Source organism: Pelodiscus sinensis, chromosome 3, assembly GCF_052426305.1.
Source record: "Pelodiscus sinensis isolate ZL-2025 chromosome 3, ASM5242630v1, whole genome shotgun sequence".
In the NCBI taxonomy this organism is placed as follows: domain Eukaryota; kingdom Metazoa; phylum Chordata; order Testudines; family Trionychidae; genus Pelodiscus; species Pelodiscus sinensis.
In genome coordinates this window covers 99183170-99205347 of record NC_143054.1, presented here as the reverse complement: position 1 = coordinate 99205347, position 22178 = coordinate 99183170, and the positions used below count along the sequence as shown (strand labels likewise).

Genomic DNA, 22178 nt, shown 5'->3' with positions numbered 1-22178 from the left:
GGTGCAGGAGGGGGCTCAGGGTTGAGGTGTGGGGTTCAGAAGGGAACTAGGGTGGTGGAGCATGCTCAGGGCTGGGGTGCAAGGTCTGGGAGGCATTAGGGTACAGGAAGAGGCTCAGAGCTGGGGCTCTGGATTGGGCTGTTGGGTGCTTACCAGGAGTAGCTCCCATTTGGTGGGGTGGGGAACAGATGGCTGTGCGTGGCCCATCCTGGGCCATGCTGACTTGCAGACCCCACCCTCGTCTGCCCCTGCAACTGTCCCCCGCAACTCCTGTTGGCTGTGATTCCTGTCCAGTAGGTGTGTGTGGGGTGGGGGATAGAGCCTCCAGGAGACAACAGTGCGGGGACAGAGCTTGCAGTGACATAGCTTCAGCCGGGGGGGCAGTGCAGGAAGAGTGAAGGAACATGGGGCTTTATAGGCTGCAGTCCCTAAAGCCCCTTTTTTAATTTGGCCCTGCTGTTCAAGCTGTAGGAGCGCATGTGTCCTCCAGTCCCAGCAGGGAGCTGCTGTGGTTATAAAAGTACAACCTGAATGCTCCAGTTAACATTTATTGGTGTATTTTAAGAATCTGTGAAATCAAACACTTGTGCTACAGGAATAATCCATACATGTTAGTGACACATTTCCTTACCCTAGGAACGTAAAACTTTCCTGTTGGATCAAACCCGTGGTCCATCTAGTCCAGGAGCCTCTGACTGTGGGTAGCCTCAATTGCTTCAGAGAAAGGTATAAAAACTGCCACAGTAGGTAGAAGTGGCATAATCTGCCTCCTCAGTTTTGTCTTATTTTAGACTGTAATGTTCAGCTATCGGTTTAAGCCCTGAAGCACAAGGTATTTTTTTCTCCCTTCTGTAGCTCTCGTTTTATTAATTGCTTTTATAACTCTGGACAGCATGAAACTTCTCATTTTACATCTTTAGGACAAAGAAACAATTGACTACATTTTTCCCTGGAGCACCTCCGGTTACATAAATGGAGTCACTTTAGGGATGAATTTGTGTAATCGTGTTTCCCAGAAACACATAGGTATAAATAATTGGTAGCTTGGCTGGAGATATGGGGAGGAGAATTCTGACTGCCCTGTCAAATTAGAAAATTTAAGAAAGTGCTAAGCAAATGTTTCACAATGAATTTCAGCTGCATATCACTCTGAGTGTCTTTTTATTGTCATCCTTTGACATGATGAATACTTACAGCAGTATGTTTAAAAAAAAAAAAGATACAGTTAAGTCTCTTGTTTAATTCTTGGCATCACTGCATAGCAGTCACAGCATTTTCACACAATCCGTTACTTCCTTTCAGCTTGTTACCCATGAAGCATGCACACACTTCATAACTGAGCAGAATCCTAGTCCAACTGAAGTCAATGGAAGGTGATTTCACTTGCACCAGGATTTGGCTCATATAGTTGTATTAGGTATGTGTATGGCTATGTACAACATTTTACAATAAACATGACATTTCTATACAATTTTGTGTTTAAATTTAACGGAATATACTGTACATCTAAGTCAAACTTTTTATGCTCTGCATGTAAAAGTTTGTGTACCTAAAATATAGGATGGATTATAGCAATAAATGATTGTTTGCACCAATGGGAAGGTTAAATGTACAGTCTTGCAGTACAGCTTGCGCCCCTCTCTCTCTCTCTCTCTCTCTCTCTCTCTCTCTCTCTCTCTCTCTCTCTCTTTTTTTGTGTTTGAATGGTTGGTTATTTCAGATGTAGTCTTCTACTGGAAAAACAAAATTAACAAAAAGCTAACCTTTCTGCATAATTACGAATGAATTACAAATAGTGATCTTCTGTGACATAGGTCAGGAAAAAAGGGCCATCTTGTATCCAACTCAGTTCAGTGACACAGACTGGCTAGAAGTGGGAAATAAATTGTGATTTGTATGCTGACTGACAGCTTGTGTTGTGTTGTGTTCAGCAGTGACTGGTATCAGTGTTCCCACTGTAGCTGTTGGGCTTTTTCCTTGGTTTTATCTGTCTTAGACTGTGGATTCTACTAACTTTAAGGACTAGTGGAGTCTCTGAGATGCAATGTGAAAGATGATCCATTTTATTTAATGTGCTGGCTAATGGTGTACGTAGAATTTCTGTCATACACTCTAACAGTATAGATTTAATAAATTGCACAAATTGAAACAATCATATAAATTAAAGAGCTAGTCAGTCATCTATTCCACTTGCTGTCTGAAATCAAATAGGCTCCATTTTGGTTGGTTTGAACCTTGCTTGGTAATTATTTAGTGTAGATGTTGTTTGAAGAATGCTGTGCAGTACAGTCCTAGCTTGTTTAACTCACATTCTGTCCTTTTGTTCTGATACATGAGAATGCTGACCAATCTTGCTGTGTTTCGGAGCTTGAGAATCTTATGTTATTACCTTTTTAGTGCTCATTTGTAGGCTGTCTCCTTCGTCTAAATCATGTTTTATCTGAAGCCTGGAGGTGCTCCACAATTCATAGTAAATCAGCTGGAAAGCCAGCTCCTGTCATTTTTGTCCAGTCACCAACTCTGCTGTGCTGATAACATGGATTCTAAGTCTAGCCATGTTGTGCACTGTGGCCTACTTTCTTGTGTTTTGCTAATGAGTCCTTTGGCTGCTACTGTAACTTATTTGCTTTTATTACATTTGTTTTGTCTAAAATATGAAGAATGTCTTAGGTTAAAACAGTGACCCGTCACAGTCTCTCTCTCTCATGTTTGCTTCTGTATTGCTTTCCTTTTGCTTTCATTAGTGGTATAATGGTGATCCTCTGCTGCTAGTTATGTCTCTGATAGAGCAAAAACACAGGCTTATACATTTTATTAAATCAAGGCTAATAGTCCAATAACACTATTTTCCCTGATTTAATTAATTTCTAATTACAGCATTCACAGCCACAACAGTACATAATGTTTAAGAAAACAAATTTGGCTTTTAACCAAGATAAGTGATGTCTATTTTTTGTGTAACAGTATGCTTGAGAGCTCATCAACCTTTTGTATTTTTTGTGTGTGCTTTCTTCAGCATATGCTTCTAAAAAGCAAACTCAGCTGGAAAACTTTTGAACTTGAGCTGTGTAGAGAGAGAGCTCTTAGAAGTAAGAGTTCATTTACATAGGTCTTCTATAAAGTGTCAAATGCAGCTAATTGGACAAAAATCCATATTCTCCTCCTCTGTGCAAGTGTTTAAAGTTTTCCCTACCTTTCCATTCTATTGCTCTATTCCCAGCCTGGGTTTTTACTAGTATTTTTGTGCTCTAAACAAGACAATATTTATCACATGAATCAACAGTGTGTATTTAATTGCTCATGGTGTTGAACAGAGTGCTTTAAATGCAGTCAAACATCTTCCATGGGGAAGATAAATCGTGGCACTCACCCAGAATTTCTGCTTTTCAACACAGAGCTCCAAACTGTCTGATTGGCAGGCACTTTTCCCCAGGACTCATTTCACAGCCCTCTTTTGATGTGAACTGGTCTGGAGCACCTGAGGCAAACTGGCTTGTGTAGACCATGCCTAGTGTAATTCTTTTGACTTACCTATCATTTAAGTAGATGCTGAAGCCAGCCTGAATTTCTTTCAAATATTGTTTCACTTGTAAAGGTTATTGTTTGCAACTTTTCAGGTGTTTGCTTTTCAGATTCATGAAAAGAAAATCCTCATTTTTTCTTAGCAGCTTTTTGAGTATAAAATAGGAACTTTATAAAGGTTGACATGAGTAACAGATCTTAGTTACAAAAGTCCAGATTGTACTGTAGACATCACAGAAGATGTCTAACTGTGGAAAGATCTGCCCTGAACCTATTTTCTGCCAACTCCTCAGAACAGCAATTAAGGTATAAAATGCCACAATGATCTGACTATCTCTGCTAGCACCGAGCAATAGAACAGCTGGGAACATACAATATTGAATAGACTTGTTCCATTTAAAACTATAGAATAGCTTTAAAAATATTCTTCTACGCTAACTCGAGAGAGGTTTACATTTATAATTAAAAGGGAAAAGGCATGTTCCCCCCACTTCTGGAGAAATTTTAAAAACCTGCCTATATACTAAAGTGCTGTTTATCCATCAATGGCTCTGTGTCCTGACTTATTCCAAACCTATGGAATGTCAGGAGGAAAAATAGGCCCCTAAAAGAAAGTAGTAGTACTGTTTATTGTATAGACAAACAATAGAAGGGGCATTGGTTTTGATCAGACGATGCAGTGGTTGAAAAGGTGACATGTTTTGGAAGGGAACATACCCTTATTCCACTACTAGGCAATTCTCTGAATTGCAGGCACTATAAGAAGGTCATATAGCAAAATGTGATGTGTGTCCTGCTTGGAAGGTTCCAGGAAGAAAAATGTTCTCATTGTCCATTATCTACTGCCACGCCCAGGAGAGGGCCATGCTATCTGATCCAACATGCTTCATGTGTTATCTAAATTTCACCTTTACTATGTGCTTCAGTTCCCTTCTTCAACAATTGATTCTACACATATATTACTCTTTATATGCATAGCCTTCTTCTTTAGCAATACTAAGATCATACTCTTAATTTATTGGATCTGTTATGAGTATGAAAAATTTACTTCTAACATTATTAATCCTTTTTATAATTAAAATATCCCTTATTACTTTTCACTGAGTAAACATATCTTGTTCAAATAGTAAATACTAAATTTATAGAGACCATGTTGTCTAATGTTGCTCTCTCGCCCAGGCAATCACACCATCTAATATGATTGTACCATATGGAAAAGGAAGACAATTTTCTAACAGAAAACTTAAGATTGACACAATTTTGAGTAGAAAAATAGTTATGTAAAAGCATTCCCCTAGCTCTCAGAATAACACATTAAAACCAAACAATAACATGAGAGATTTCCCTAGGTAGAAGTCCCATCTGCCTGGAGGAACTGAAGGAATGGGTTCCAATGAATGCCCAACAGACGATGTTTATGGTGTAGGTTTCAATGCATGTCTTTCAAAAAATATTGGAAGCTAGGAAGGCAAAGTGCCACAAAACTGTTGCCTGTAATAATTAATCAGGAACTTACTAAATTGGCTATGCAGTATTTTTCTTCATTCAGTGAGATTTTAAAATGATTAAAGCCGGGTAAAGTATTTTTATTAAGATAGGAGAAAATATCTAAAAATGTATGTAAAAACTAAAAAATAAATAAATAAAAAGTGAAATTTCTGGTCTGCATCATTTGAGAAAGCAAATAGACTCTAGAACTGCCAGAATGCCTAGATTAAAACCAGCATCCAAACCTCACATGGATGAGTTTGGCATTGTAGACCTCCCTGTTACTTAATAAAAATTAAAACTCATGAATATATGTTTACCAGTTAGAACTGCAAAACGTGTACTATTGCTGTGGTTTATTTTAAAAACTATATATCTTCAGGCTTTGTGAAGCATCTGATTAGACCATGTACTATGCCATGGAATAAACGATATGAGTTCGTTTGGAATGAATGTGAAGTTTTCAGAAAATGCCCTGACAGGTTTCATTCTTTTAGAACCTCTGCTGGAAGGCTGAAAATGGAAAGGTAGTTCAGGTATGATATGATTTGGACAGCTAGCAGTGAAGGATGCTAAAAGTTAAGGCCTTTACCTGCAAACAATAGTGTATTAATAAATTCTATACCATATTTACAAATGCTTTCTCTTGTATTAAAACTAACAGTATTCTGTTCACAGTGCCATTGTTTATACAGGTAGCAATCCCACAATACTTCAGTATTTTGGCATGGAAATCAGTAGCGCTTTGTATTTACAGAAAATGTACACATGGATATAAACATGTAATTGAAACAGAGTCATCAGAAAGATCTGGTAATGTCACAAAGGTTTAGGCTGTACAACATCTTCCCTTTCGTTTGCTAGGAACCACTGTTCCCTGCAGTGAGAAGATGTTCCTTTCTTATCTAAAGTGGCATAAAAATGATTAACCAAATGAGGCTTGAGCTGTGTGTACATGAGTAACTTCAGTCCAAGTTCTCTAGATCTGTTGTCTAGTGCACAGCATACAAAAGTTAAAAAGGTTTTTTAATTATTAAAATAATGAGATTCTCTCCTCTGTGCACTCTCACTCAGCCAATGTCCTCTGAGTTCCAAAGATGCTGGTAATTTAATGCGCAGTCCAGCTGCCAGACTGAAAACTATGTATGGTGCTCTGGGCCTATATACAGCTACCTGTCACAATATGAGCCAAGGTGAATGAAATATGTTGGCAAGAGCACTTCTTTCTCTCCCATGCTTTCTCTCTAATCCTTTCCAGTCAGTTGGTAGCCACTTACTGGCCCAGCTTCATCACTCGTGAACAGAGTTCCTTATTCAAGCAGTCAGTGATCAGAAGTGATGAATGGCTTCAGATATATGTAGAAGTGTAAGGAAGAAGAGGAAGTGAATTCAAAGGAGCTCAAATTTGAAACCCAGAAGTAGATGGGTTTATTCATCAGGGCCCTTATAGCTTCTGCTTCCTTTTTTCTTCCCTTTCTGCATTGTTGATGATGGCTTTGCAGCTCCTGACGATGTGGCTTACTTTTGTGACTAGCAAAGAGGAGACAGCAGTACTATAAGAAAGAGTCAAAACTGGCACTATGGGATGTCACCTTCATTTAAAGTCTGCTCTTCATTTTCAGTCACTTGACCTGAGTGGTCATTGCTCCTGCTACTGCTGTGTTGCTTGTGGAGAAAACTCCTCCACTTGGCCTTGTTCCTCCTGAGATGGCTTAGCATATTTTCAGAAAGGGGAGTGTCTCCTGTAAACCTGGCCCATTCCTCAAAGAGTGGCTCTACAATGTAGGTCATGAAACCTGGGGAAACACATGAGAGAAGACATGTAAGAATCCGTATCATCCACCAAATGCCTTTCCCTGAATTTTGGGTATATAATGTGCACTGAAAAAAGTCACAGAACCCTAGAAACAAGTAACAAATAATCCCCTTGTTCAGACTCTTAAACTGAGAGTTATGGAATATTTTTTTCCTCTAGGACTATTGCAAAGTCAGGTTGGCTGGCTATGTGTTTATAATAACTTAAGTCTGTATAACATAGCAGTCTTTTAAAGCAATCTTCACACAATGCACAGTCAACCCGTGGAACTCCTTGCCAGAGGATGTTGTGAAGATCAGGACTTTAACATGGTTCAAAAAAGAAATTAATGGAGGATAGATTCATCAATAGCTATTGGCCAGGAATGGTGTCCCTAGCCTCTTTTTGTCAGAAGCTGGGGACGAGTGACAGCGGAGGATCAATTGCTGATTATATCTGTTCTGTTCATTCCCTCTGGGACACCTGACATTGGCCACTGTTGTAAGACATCATACTGGGCTCGATGGATCTTCGATCCCAGTATGGATGGTCTAATGTTCTTAATCTCCTGTTCTGAAATCTCTCAAAAAGACTCTCGCACTTACTGTGTACAAGTCTATTCTACCGAAATTAGACTTCTTTTAAACAGCTGACTTTTATTCTGCTCTTGAATGGTTGCTCAAAAGAGGTTTCACTTTACTTGAATTTGTATATACTATGTGAATCATGACTTCTATGGTCTAGTTCTGAGCTGTACATTAATGGAGTTATTTACAAAGCTTTAATCCACGTGCAAATCCCCAACTCAGAAATTAATTTAGGCTATTATTGGGAAAGAGCTGCAGCAGCACAATTAATGTTTGGTCCTCTGTTTAGTTAGAGGCTGTGGCTCTAGTAACACACATTAGTTTAAAAGCTTACAGAATGGTCTTTTTGGGTATAGCAGTGTGCATACCAGGATAGGAGGCTATGACTCTGAATGTTGGGAGAATATCACTCTTCTAAGCCATTGATAGAGGGAGGGGTTCCATCATTCACATCATTTTTCACCCTGCAGCAGCTATAGTAGCACAGTGTGCACAAGCATAGTGAATATTTTAATTATATCTCCAGCTGAGGAGTATTTAATATTTTTACATGATCAAAATCACTTATGATGGAACCAAAAACAAATTAAGGCTATGATTGCAGTTTGCTCTCAAAAGTGTGTTAACTAAAAGCAGAACCTTAGTTTACGCCTGAAACACTGTTTGTGTAATAATGCAGTATGCAAAATGTTTATATATGTGCACTGTTGACTGGGAGATTCACTACAGATTAAAAGACTTTTGTAAATAAATGAGACAACACAATGCAAGCAGAATGCATCATAAAATATACTCTGTTCTCCAGAGATGAGTAATTTACTTTTACAAAACACCGTTTTTACTACAATTCAGAAGTATTACACATCACTAATCAAGTCTTAATGTTCTAACGAGGCCCTGCTATCACTGTATAGCTTGCTATATTGCTGTTCAGTCTTAGCTGAGAAAAAAGGTAAAACAACCATATTGTGTGAAGTAATGCTGATGGAGTAAAGATTACAAATATATCCCTTTTTGCTCTTCTGTTATATTGACTAATTTTCACAGTAGGTAATATATTTACTAATTTTCACAGTAGGTAATATTCTGGAATGTAAATTTATATATAATTTAATAAACTATATATGTGTATATATTTGAGCTTTTTGCTTATGTATTTTTTTCACAAATCTGAGAAGAAATCACAGTCTCTAAAAAAGGCTCTAAGTTTCACTGAAATAAGAAAAATAAAGGTAGTTAGAACCTGGCATCTGACTCCAAACAGCTTCAGATATCTATTACTTCTCATAGCACACACGTGAATAGTTATGGTTATCCTTGCCTTACAAATAGGGAAACTGAAGCCCAAGAAGGTCAAAGGTCAGAAAACGTGTCTCAAATCTACAGTTAGAATCTGGATTTTCTGACTCCTTGTCCCTTGTTTTCTAGCATCTGGTGGCTTGACTGCCACTCACACATATGGTAAGAGAAAACCACTCTAAGGGAAACACTATTTTGGACAAGCAAACCTATATGCCTGAATGTTGCCATTAATATATAATCCCAACCTCATGAAGGTAATAACTTCCGATATGTACATCGGGAAATAGCCAGGACCACTAAAAATCATTTCTGTGCGTCAGTGCCTGCTGAAAACCAGTGGGTGCTATGACGCATATTGACTGAACCCAATGTGAAGAATTGAATATCCCTTGGTTTTTCTAGTATTGCCTTATTTAGCCAGTGCTGACATACTTATTTGTTTTCCTCATGAGAATCTCATAATTTAGAAAGGTCTGTTTCAACTTCACTCTTTGTGAAATCTGTTACTAATGCTGCTGCTCTTTAGGAAAAGATTATTCCAAGTTTCATACCAGCTAAGATGAACTTGATCTCAGTAGTAGAATGAATCAGAGTTGCCCAACTCCAAGCAATTACAAAGGGAGACTCAAAACCATCAATTATTTACAATTATAAAATTATTTACAAATTTAAATTTGGTTTAGTGGTTTGGAGTGAGGGAGAAGGTGCGAACAAGTTTTAAATAATTTTTCAATGGTGAATGTTTGGTACAGTATTTGAAAGGTTATACAACTGCCTAGTCATGCATATGGTCTGATATTAGGTGTATTTTGAAAACACTGAGTAAAAATAAACCATTGGGCTGCTGGGTGGCCTACAAACAGTGCCTGATCTTAATCTTCATCCCACTTTCTGGGATGGGAGGACTATGGAGGCAGCAACCAGTTCTTGTTAGGGAAGGAAAGCCTGTGTTACTTTTGAATGGATTCTCCTGTGGTCCCCCTGTTACTCCCCTTGGAGGAGCATGATTGCCATGTGAGAACTTGGAGTATAGGGTTGCCAACTTGACTGGACCCAGATGGACCAGACACCATTTGCAACAATGGTATTGGTCTGTCTGGTCCGATCGAGCTGATGGCTATATTGGAGGAAGAAGAAAAGGGGGGAAATCAGGACTCAGGAAAATTCATGGAAAACAATGAAAGATTGATTCAGAATTCGTAAGAACCATCTCTCTCTGGCTTGCTGACTCGATTACATGCCCATTGCAGCAGGAGTACTGGATTGAATGTTCAGAGGGGATTTTTTTGGGAGGTCAGAATGGGAAGCAGGATTGAGTTATTTTAACTGCAAGGCACTAAAAAGGTTTCATGGAACTCTTTACCTCACTTAGTACTTATATAGCCAACCTTATCACAGCAAACAAGTGGCATATTCCGCTAGGGGACCATGCTAACTGTCTGAACTTGTCTTTGAGAATCATTCATTCTCAGGTGCTGCCATTGTGTCACTCCTCTCGTTTACATTACTGCTTCACTCAGCTTTGCTCTTGGTAAATCTGGCCTGCTTGGCAAATTGGTTTTATTTTCATTTTATGTTACTCCTAGAATTATAGCGTGTTTTTGGAGGCGGGGGAAGGATAAAACTATAGATGTGTCTTTTGCTTAACTTGTGTTGCACCTTCGGGAGTGGAGGCAGGAGGAGAAAGAGACAAAAGCATGAAAAGTTAAGCTTACCAATTTGTATACTAGGTATGGAGTCCTTCTGCTGATTACACAGAGGGCTTATTTCCAATTCAAATTTTTGTTCCAGATCACCTATCGAAAAAGAAAGGAGAACAATATTTTTGCCACTTGGCAATATTGAATATGATCTTTTATTCCTTATAGTATGGATGGAAGAGCAAATCCTAGGAAAATTGAAATCTGTATTAATTCTTACATTTCACCTTCATTGGCTGCCCAGGTGGACATGACCGTTTTAAGGAGAGTCTGAAAATCTGAATATGATCATACAGATCACTTTCATATAGAATCTACAGTTAGATACTAGGTCCTGTTATAAATGCTTAAACAATTAAAACCAACAATTTAAGATGTCATGGGAAATTAAGTAAGCTGATCCTCTGGTTCGCAGAAGTCAGAGAAGGAGGTATCTCCATCCATGACCTGCCATGACAGCTGTAACGCTCTGGGACAACACAAGTAAGAAAATCCAGGATGAAGTTTGAGATGTGGAGAAAGATTGCTGTCAATAGAGGGGACTTGGCTATTGACTAAACTATGAGAGGATATTAGAGGAACCTAAAATCTGAACACTTTTGGAACATACTACAAGACTCTCTTCTTTATAATATAGCTTTTCTTACACAAATAGGAAAGCTTTGAAAATCTGCTCTTAGATGCTTGCCTCTTTAACTCAGTTGAAAGGTGCAGCTACACTAGAAAGTTGTATATTTATTTTCAGGTAATGGTATAGCTGGAGCAATGCTAGCAGTAGTATAATCATGAATATGGATGGGGCTTGGCTATTTCTACCACCATGTGACTACCCTGGAGTGAAACTGCCTATAAAGGCCAGCTATTGCTGACAATTTGGCTCAGTCCTGGTTTAAATTTGTTGTGTAGAGATGAAATTTCAATAAATTCAGTACTCTAGAGCACTCTGTTTGCTCTTCTACCATCTTTACCCTTTTCTTTAGGCTCTGTTGTTATTGTTACAAATAGGATTTAACAGTGATTAAACTCTACTACATCCTCTCTGTGTTGTAGCACAATCTGGCTTGGCCTGTGCAAATTGAGCCAAGTGGTAAGTCGTTACCATGTTAAAAGCCATGTTTAGCTTTGCTCTCAGCAAGCGTTAGCAAATGTTTACAATTAGGTCTAAAAGCTTTGGCTCACCTACTCTGCCCCTCTAAATTGCATTAGAACTTGGCTTCATGGCAAGTATGTTCAGACTATGTCTAGTTTTCCTGCAACTGTAAGTAAAAGAGAAGGAAAAAGCAAGTGTAACACTCTGGAACTGTAGTTACATTTTGGAAAGCAAGAGAAAACAAAAGTGATAGATGTGTAATTTATGAGCAGTACATAACCATGGGGGTTTCAGGTCAGAAAGGATAACTATGACCAGATAAAAACAATTATGAGTCTTGTGGCACCTTAGAGACTAACAGATTTATTGGGGCATACCCTTTCATGCACTGGAGTGGAAGTAAATCCTAAGTCAACTGATGAAGTGAGTTTTACCCACGAAAGCTTATGCCCTAATAAATATGTTAGTCCTTAAGGGTATGTCTACTGACATTATTCCAAAATAACATAGAACGTGTGTCTAGCAATGTAAGTGACAAGGCGACTACTTGATAAGCACATGCTTATTGGTAGTTGAGCCGTGACTCGACTAGTCACTCCCCCCTGCTTGCTGCCTCTATCAGAGAGAGGCAGCAAGGGGGAGGGAGCAGGAGCCAGTACTGTGGGGAGCTAGCTTAAGTCAGTTCCATCCAGCACTGTCTTGGGAGGAGAGGGGGACAGGAGAGGTAACGGCATAGCTGGGGATTGACATGAGGGGGGATTCAGATGATTCTCAGCTTGCTCCTGGTCCCACCAGCTGTGCCTTTGCTTTTAAGAGCCCTAGTGGTTCTTAATACATTTAAAAGGCAGAGCATAGCAGGATTAGCTTCCAGGCCAGGAACTAACCCCCCTGCAGCTCTGTAGTTTCCCCCCCTTATTGACTAATTGAGCAGTCGATGGAATTTCCATCAACTACTCCATTAGCTGATTACCTGCAATTTAACATCCCTAGCGTCTACACAGCAAGCCATTATTACAAAATAATGTTGAGCTGGAAGACTTTTTACTCTGACTCCTGTAACCCTCATTTCACGAGGAGTAAGGGAAGTTGAAGGAAGTGTGTTCCTTCAACTTCCTGCTGTGTAGACAGCGCCAAAAGTCAAATTAAGCTATTTCTACTTCATAGTTGCATAGCTCAATTCGACTTTTGCCTTGCTGTGTAGATGTGCCCTAAGGTGCCACAGGACTCCTTGTTGTTTTTTCAGATAGAGAGTAATACAGCTACCCCTCTGAGACTTTTCACCAGTGACCAGATAGTATTTAAAGGGGATTCAGATTTTATACAGCTAATGAAAGGTCCAGTGCACAGCAGAACCATCTTCACTGACAGTCTTACAGGGGGGCATCAGGTCAAAGAAACACCTGCTTCTCGTCTATTTCAATTCTTCCTCTTGCCCCTCATTACCAACCTTATGCAAAAGAGGACCATATTTTCTGATCAACATCCAATTTTTGTGGGAGATTTCAGAGGCCGGGGAATTGCGTAGCCGTTTGCAGAGCAAACACCACTTGAGATTAGCCAGTTTCATGCTTGTTACAGTAAGTGTCTAAAAGAACAAAGTGAAAGGAGAATTCAGTATGTCAGAGGGCTGACCTTGCCGGTAGAATTCCTCACAGACCCTTTCACTCCACTGTTTGCTCATCTCCCAGAGCCGGCAAGGATTGCAAATGTCAGCACACTTCAGTGCGATCTGAAAATAAAGGAGAGTAGTGATGGGGAGAAGAAATTATTAGCTAGTGACCGCTCAGCAGTGAATTTATTGCACTCGGTGGTGCTGTGAAACTGCTGGGCCCTGCAAGCTTGCTGCCAAGGTAGATTCAAGAATACATTATAGAAACTGAGCCTTGCCCAGATGTGCTGCTTCAGGAAACAGCATTTATTCAAACCTGAAACAAAACCTTCATTCAGAGACCCGTTATATAGCAGTGAGAACGAGAGAAGCAACACATTCCAAGAGTGCAGAGCCTCTTGGATATGACGGGTGGTGGGCAAGCCAACAAAAGCTTCATGCTGACTTCTGTAGCCTGCCTGCCTTGGCATCCATCAACGAGGACACGAAGAGCCAAGACAGTGTGAAACTATTTGGGCATCACTTCTTTATGGTCTCAGTGAGTGACCTTACATAGCACTTTGATTATGCTTGGGTTTATGCTTGGGTTTTGTGTGTGTGTGTGTGTGTATATATATATATATATATATGTCAGCTCAGATGGGTCAGCTGTGTTTTTGTTTACTGAGTTAAGCACAGGAACTTCTGGTTTGCCTCTGACTTGGTTTCACCTTGCTACCACTTGAAAGTGCTTCACTTCAGTATAGCCGGGTAGGACTGGCAAGGGAAGAAATTGTAATCAAACTGCTGCTGCTGCTTCTTTGGAAGAGTAAGATATGCAATAATTGGCCTGTCTTGCCTCCATGAAGCAAAATGTCTTCAAGGTCCTTTCTTCCTGCACAAAGTGTATCTACTTGATGAGTTTATTATTAGACTTCATGAAAGATTGGGCAAAATGCTGCTGTAGATGCCAAAGGCATAGGGGATAGCAGATTTCACCTGCAGTAAAAGTCATTAACTCCTTCATAGAAAATAAACAGAGAAAGGGTGCAACTTATTTGGTAGGCCATGTGGGCTCTAATCAATTAGAAATGGGACTAAAAATCAAGAGACCGGCATTCTAAATCTGGATGGACACCAACTTACTTTGTGACCATGAGAAAAATCACTTAGGTTATCTGAGCCTCAGTTTCCCCATCTGTAAAATGGATATGAAAAGTTAGCTACTAAGGTATGTTTTATAAATAATGTTGAGACTGGTCAGATTAAGCCAACAGACCTTAAAAGGGAGCCTCCTCCCTCGTTCACAAGTATGAGTTTTCCCAGGAAAGAGCACTAGTTTTTCATGTCTTCTCCACTGTGGCACAGGCTGCATTTTGCACCCTCATTTTTTCCTGATCTGCTGTGAAGCACAGTTATAAATCACTGCCTAAACATATCTGGTACACGCAGAAACCAGGCATAAGCCATTTTTGTTCAAGAGGCAAGACAGGCAAGCTATGACATATATTACTCTACTGAAGGAGTGGTGACTTGAATATCATTCCTTCCCTGCTCCCTATCCCTATCATAGCAGTACTTCATCAAAACACTTTTTAAGTTGGCAACAATTAGTTTGTTTTTAACTGATGAGAATAACTTGAGGTGTTTGGCATGGTAGAAGTTATTTAGGAGCAGACAAGCAGTTTATTTGTAGGGTTACTTCTACAAATAAACACGCAGCATACAGCTATCTTTAGTTTGATAGTGAAGGTGATGTAATGGATGTAATGTTCTGAAGATGCCATTAACTACTGCATTGTGGCTGGAAGAAGCAATTTGAGTCCATTGATTTTTAAAAATTAGATTTGGCTCTTACATTATCCAGAGGAGAACCAAACAGAGAAGCATCTACTGCCCCCTCAGTGGTTGGCTCCATGCAGTTGGAGATTAGGAGCATCAACAAAGTGACCAATGCTTGGACATCTATTGGCAACTCCTCTATAAAATGGCAGTCAGTGACTGGTGTGAGACTGAACCTCCTACTCTCTGCTGAAGTAGCAGTTGCCATGACAGTTGAAAATAGTCCAGGGGAGAGAGAAGTGGCAAGAGACAAAGTGGCCTGCAAATCAAATGGTGAATAACACTTGATCCTTTGCTGTATTTGTTATAGTCAACATAACACCAGGTACATGGGGAAGTATTGGAGGTACATTTTTGCTTGCTTTGCTGCTGTCATTATTCAAAGCAATTAAGATGGTGCATCATGGATACCCCGAAACTGAACTAACATACTTCAATTAAAAAAAAAAAAAGTACCTGAAGCATAAAATGTCTATCTTGTGCATCCTCCAATCTCAGATCCTTATTTTCGAGGTGAGCTTTCAACTGGGTCAAAAACTCATTCTGTCTATTGATGTCTGTTGCCAAGATGAGGGAGCCCAGCTGCTGTTCAATATCCTGGCTGTAAGCAAGAAAAATGAGTCCTTTTGAACATGGGATTGTTGAACATCAGTGCTTTTAAATCACTTCATAGCCTGTTTCTTTCTTAGTATTACATGACTTGAGTTAGCAGAGGGATTCCACTTAATTGCTCTTCATTGGTCTAGTTTGTAGGAGACCAGCAGTTTAGCTGGCTCTGGGATATCTGTGGAATAGGCAGTGTGGCAGAATAATCATACTGCTGTAAATGGCCTAGGGAGCTTCCACGAGGTATTGTGAAGAATGAAAACTAAACAGCCTCAGGTGTCATTAGGTGGGCACAAAACGCATCTAGAAAAATAAATGTCAGAGCCATCCTGTCCATAGGCTGGTTTGGGGTAACTGCCTGAGACCCCATGCTTTTGAGGGCCCATAGCAGCTGCCTCAACTATTTTATGGAGGGGAGGCCTGGTGCAGGAGTTGCTCTCCTCCCCCTCGCACTTACTGCGGTGGCAGGAGGCTCTCTCGGCCTGCTGCATTTGGCTTCTCTGTGGCAGTGGGAAGCAGAGCACCTCAGCCCTACAGTGTTCTGCTTCTCATCACCATGGAGAGGCATGGTTCAGCATGTTGAGAAGGTGGTATAGCAGGGCAGAGCAGGCTGCGTGTTTCTCTGGCTCCTGCCACTGCAGTGAGTGTGGTGGTGGGGGTGACCCCTTCTTCTGACACACTAGGCTCCTGTAATCCCCTGGCTCGCATTGCTGCAGGAGGGACAAAGGATGGAGCAGGGGTGGAGCCTGGTGGAAGGAGTGAGTGGTGGGGTGGAATAGAGGCAGGGTGTAGGTAAGGCCTATGGTGGGGGGGTTGCTCTGGGCCCCAGGCCTGGGACACCACAGGGGGGATTGTCCCAGGCCCTGTGTTCCCCTAGAGATGGCCCTGATAACTGTCATAGTATTTTAGACTGGCAGCCACACAAATGTCAAGGCATTGCACATTATTTCTTTAGAGAGAGACTGAGAAGAAGGCGATTGAATGATTTAGGAGATTACTAATGAAATAGAAAGCCTGTCCTCACTAGATAATCTGTTTGCTTTCTGCCCAAGTCATCAGTGATTAAAACTTAGTATTAGAGAGCTGCTTGAGGGGTTGTCTAAAGAAATTTGTCTCCATCCATTTCCAAAGGATTGTACACACAACTGCAGCAAAAAGCCCAACACACTTCTGTCATCTCCTCCTACATTCAGTTTCTGTTCTTTCTGCTGAGTTCTCACTCTGCTGAGTCTGTCAGATCTGAAGCACACATCTGAGTTTGAATCTGTCTGATCTGAGTGATAGACATCTGAGCATATTTATATTAGGGATGAAACTAGCTACCATTATTAATACTAACTCAGAGCAGGTTTAATTGATATGGTGTAAATAAAGCTTGATGATCGGTTCCTTCTCAGCACTGGGATTCCTAGTGAAGTCCCAGGTCAGGTGCATCCCCAACACTGCCAAGCCAATGTGCTTTGCATCAGCTTCAGGAACAGGTGAGACACTAGCTCAGCCTACAAGCAGCCTTTGGCCTCTCTGCTTGTTTTTAAATCAAGCAATAAAATTGGCTATTGGTTTGTTTTCCATAGAATTTATCAGCATATTTCATGTGGGTGGTACTTACGTCATTTCCTTTGGTAGATGGGCAAGGAGCCTTGATTCTCGCAGCATGCCTATTGTGGATCTCCAGTGATGATTTTCTAACACAGAGACATTCTGAGGAGGAAGGAGGTAAGTAAATAAAAAGACATAGCAGGCAGATTTCTTACACTTAAAAGAGATGTGTAAGGTTTACCAATTCTTATAATTGATCCATCTAGAATCTCAGAATACTAGAACTGGAAGGGACCTTGAGAGGTCATTGACAGGACCAAACACCACCTAAATCATTCCTGACCGATGTCTGTCTTTTACCTGCTCTTAAGTGATGGAGATTCTATAACCTCCCTAGGCAATTTATTCCAGTGCTTAACGCCCCCGTCAGGAAGTTTTTCCTAATGTCCAACCTAAACCTCCCTTGCTGCAATTTAAGCCCATTGCTTCTTCTATCATCAGAAATTAAGGAGAATAATTCTTCTCTCTCCTCCTTTTAACACCCTCTCAGTCTTTGCTTTTCCAAACTAAACCAACCCAATTCTTTCAGTCTTTCCTCACAGTTCATGTTTTCTATATCTTTAATTATTGTAATCCGGTTTCCTGGCATTACCAATGGATCAGACCTGACACTGCAGCCAAACCCCCCAAAATCCCAATAAGTACCTACCTAACTTAAATGCTATGTCTATGTCAGTCCTCAGCAATCAGGTCATGCCTAAAGTCAGAAGTCTTCCTACTGGTAAGTACTTCAAACACTCTATATTATTTTTGCAACCTTGGTGTACTAAGGGGACTCCTAAAAAATCACAATAACTTTTGTTTATGAAGCAGCTGCAAAGAAACAAACAATACAGATGAGCTGTTAATTTTTTTTCACAGTGATGTATTTGTTCTGTCTTCTTCTATTTGTTCTTTTGTTCTGTTTTGTTCTTTTCCCCTGCTCTTTTCCTTCTTTTTCATTCCACAAGTTGCCTCCCTTTCCAGTTTCCTTGTTTAATATACATCTTTGTCCATCTTCCCAAGGTCATACATATGGGAAATACTGCAGGGTTCCACCCATGGAATTTTCAGATCATGATCCATCATGTTACATTGCATTTACCAGCTTGTTCTGCTTAGATCTTGCTTTTCTACACTAGTATCTTGTTCTGCTCAGATAGTCCTCACATCTTTTCTTTCCCACATATGAAATGAAATTAAAAAGCAACAATATTTGGAACTGGAATAAGGAAATGCTTTCTTCTGCAATACATTGTCTGTGGAACCCATTGTCACAATATCACTCAAGCCAAGAGCTCAGCAGCTGTTTTTAAAATGGGAAATACATATTGATAAGATACAGCTCCAGAAATGATAAAGGAAGGATTAAAACAAGCCAAGAAAAATTATGGAAGAGATATAAGCCCTCATGATTTAGGACTGCTTGGAAGGTAAGGACTAAGACCTCAAGGTAGCTGGTGTGGCTGAACAAATGCACTGCAGTATTTTAATTATTGACAGTCAGGAAAATAGCTTTCCTTGTAGACAAGTTATTGCCTAGTATAGCTTATTGCACCCTCTGAAGTATTTGGTACTAGCCACTGCGGGAGACCTCACCTGAGGCTAGGCAGCCCATATGTCTGGTAGGGTGTGTCTACATAATACCCTAAACTTGAAATAAGATATGCAATTTGTACTATGCAAATTGCGTATCTTATTTTGAATCTATTTTGAAATTTGTCATACTTACACAGCGCCAAATTTAGAAATAACACACTATTTCAAGCCATCCCTTATCCCTGGTGCAACGAGGTTTCCTGGGATGGTGAAATAGCGTGCCCGTTATTTCGAAAAATATTTCAAAATAACAGGCGGCTTGTGTAGACGCGGGGCAGCTATTTTGGGATACTTCTGGTAATAGCTGTGCAGTGTAGATGTACCCATGCAGAAGAGACGTTCCTTTGCAAACAGAATCTCTAAGTGAAATTGGCAAGATACCTTGTCAGCATCATTTTTCTCTGCTCCCAGACAGGTTGTCACTCAAAATGAAACTGACAAAACAATGGACTTTAACAAAAAAGTTTTAGAAGACCTTGACTTTATAGATGACCTCAACTTTCTATTCAATACAAAGCATGCAAAAAAATCTCCAGGCCTATGTACAATTAGCAGGGTTGAAAATCAACATGGAGAAAACTAAAACCCTGAGTCCCAAGGCAATAAAAAAGACTAACAACACTTTCCAGGACTGGCGTAGAAAAGGCTTAATATTTCACATATTTTAGCAGGACTGTAAGTACAACAGGTGGAACAGATGATGACATTAAAGTCAAAATACTGAAGGCTAGACATGCCTTCTTCATGTTAAAGCTGATCTAGAGAAACAAATCTTGCTTTCCAAACTAAACTTTAATATTTAACACCATTGTGAACTCAGTCTTACAGCATGACGCTGAATCTTGGAGACTCTTTAGGACTTTATTATCTTAACTCCAGGTTTTCATAAACCTCTCTTTGACAAACTGTCAGTGTCAGATGGCCACAAAAAATCACAAAGAGCTTTGGAGGAGGATGAAATAGAAACTGATAGCACAGGAAATAATGGAACAAAATTCAAAATTGCTAGTACAAATATGGAGGAAAGACAATTACTTGATGTGTTTATTTAATGTGTTCTGATTGAATTCTATGTCTTTTTAATGCAACAATATCTGATTTTTAAAATAATCACTTCACACTCAGAAGATATCTTAATTGAGACATCTGTAATGGCTTTCAAGTCTTATTCCTCTGAGGCTATCTCTGATTTGGGGAGTATGACTTGTACTGCAAAGTTCAGATTACTTTTGATATGCCTTACTGTTGATTTAGCTAAATTAAATTTAATCCACTTCTGCAACCCAATTGCCTAATGTTTTTAAATACATCAGGACTGTCTCATATAGTCCTATAATTTTGACTAATCAAAATAATTGTGTCTAAGCAGGCATTTTCACATGCTGCCCATGTGAAAGCCAAGCCCCAGTGTTGCCCCTTCGGCCTGAGGCAGTCCCCCTCCACTCCAGAGCCAGCCCGCTCCTTCATGGCTGTGGCCCTGGACTGGCCCTCTGTGGCGACTGGGGAAGCCAGGCTGCTGAGCCATGCTGCCATGCCACAGCCCCAGCCTTCCCCAGCGGCGGTCCCAGCCTTTGCAGTCAGATGTAAAGGCAGTTTTGGGAAGGCTGTGTCATGAATTTTCACCTGTTTTGTCTGCTTTCACTGCCTAATTCCCAGTGATGGATTGACCGCAGTTCTTGAGAGAGTTCATTCCACAGTCTCAGGCCACCCCTGGAGAAGAGTTTTGACCCCCCCCCCCCACAGACAAGCTTTACTCTCATTGTTGAGTGTTCCATTGTGTCAGAGGAGCAACGTTATCAATCACAGTCTTCGTCTTGGAGCTCTGGATGGTGTTTTGGGTAACCTGTGCCCAGGCCATGGACTGCTTTCAAGGTAAGGACTAAAACCTTGAACTTGTTCATGGTGGCTGGTATGGCTGAACAGATGCGCTGCAGTATTTTGTACTAGTTGGAATTTCCCAAGTGCTGAAGGTTTCATGCCAAGGTGCATTGCATTGCTGTAATCCGGTGACAAAGAAGTTCTTCTGAGGCCAGATCTTCATTGGCCAGGATGAGATTTATAGTCTCTTAAAGTCCATTTTGCAGACCTGTTGTGGATGCCACTGCACAGGCCTTCTACGTGGCTCTCTGTTAGGCCCTTTCCCTGATAAGATTTTCCCCTTGCTCCATGCCTAGTTGTTTTCTTTCAGAGTCCGCAAAAAGGTACCTTATTACAAGGTTTTAGAAAATCAATCTAAATGATGTTCACTGGGTCACCATCGTTTATTACCTTTTACTTCTTAGACACACTCATTTTCTTTACAGAAGCCTGGTTGATTTTGACACAGTCTAACAACATTGTCTATTACTAGTATTATTTATTTGTATTAACATAATGCTGAGGATCCCTAGTCATGGGTCAGAACCTCACTGAGCTAAGTGTTTTATAAACACAGAAAACAAAAAGACAGTCCCTGCCTCAAACAATTTACAGCCTAAGTCTAAGACCAGAGACCAACAGATGGGGTACAGACAGACCAGCTGGGGAATACAGAGAAACAATGAGGCAATGTTGTCTAAATAGACAAATCAAGATGGAGGAATGGTGAAAACAAACAAGCAATGTGGATAGTGTAACAAAGGCCACAACAATTTTGTTTGTTTTTGGTTAGCTAGGAGGGGATCAGGTAACTAGAGGAAAAAAAGGAAAAGCATGGGAAGGATGGGGCTGAGGAGGACTGTAGGAAGGAAAGATGTGGAATGAAGCTGAAGTGATGAGACACTGAGGAGGGACTGGAAGAGTTGGATGGAGCAAACTATCAGTCAGCACAAGGCAGGGAGAGAGAACATTCTGCAGTTTTGAATGGAGTGTCCAAAGGTCCCTGCTTTATCTGCTTCTGGTCCTATTGGCTGGGGTCTCTGGCTGGCTACACTATATTAAATATTACTTTATCCTTAGACTTTCCATCAGCTTCCCTGGACAGCACCAGATTGATAATTTCTGTAGTCTCTAGCTAGTGATTTAGTCAGTCGCGAAGGTTATGATGGAATTAACACAGTGCCCTTGGGGTCATTTAGGTAAGAGAGAATTCAGACATCTTTTGGGTAGGGATTTTATGGAGACAGTGAGAAATAGAGTCAAATGGAGATAAAGCGTAACTGCAAGAAGCTGTTTGTTTATAGCTTCAGAGAGGCTGTTCTGGGAATGTGCTTGGAGTGCACACATCCTGGCAGGAAGCATGGCATTCTACCCACATGACTCCTACAGAAAGCATTGGGAGGGAACACATCCTGAAGCATAAAACAAAGATGCGTGAAAAGGATCGCACCTGGATGGACAAGACACATGCAATCATGGAGGAAATGAGGTAATTTCAGGGCAATTGGTTTTTTTCATGTTGCTGGAATTTAAATGACTGTTCTTAATTTGTTGTACAGTGCTCCTGAGCAGTGTTCCCTCTAACTTTTTCCCACATGTGTGGAGTGAATTTTGTTATGTGCAC

The 22178-nt window shown here is 40.4% G+C and overlaps 1 protein-coding gene across 7 annotated transcripts in view; it reads right to left on the bottom strand.

Moving 5' to 3' along the window:
- Positions 1–1144: 1144 nt before the first annotated feature.
- PDE7B (phosphodiesterase 7B) overlaps positions 1145–22178 on the bottom strand; it is a 262403-nt gene continuing 241369 nt past the window's right edge. For 5 of the 7 annotated variants that reach the window (XM_014573966.4, XM_075924239.2, XM_075924238.2 and 2 more), the window contains 5 exons: positions 17130–17221; positions 15371–15515; positions 13117–13213; positions 10410–10490; positions 1145–6806 (listed from right to left, as the gene is read on the bottom strand). In XM_014573966.4, coding sequence (XP_014429452.1) covers positions 6589–6806; positions 10410–10490; positions 13117–13213; positions 15371–15515; positions 17130–17221 — 633 coding nt within the window. In that variant the 3' untranslated portion in view covers positions 1145–6588. The other 2 variants (XM_075924237.2, XM_075924240.2) reach the window with 2 other exon arrangements.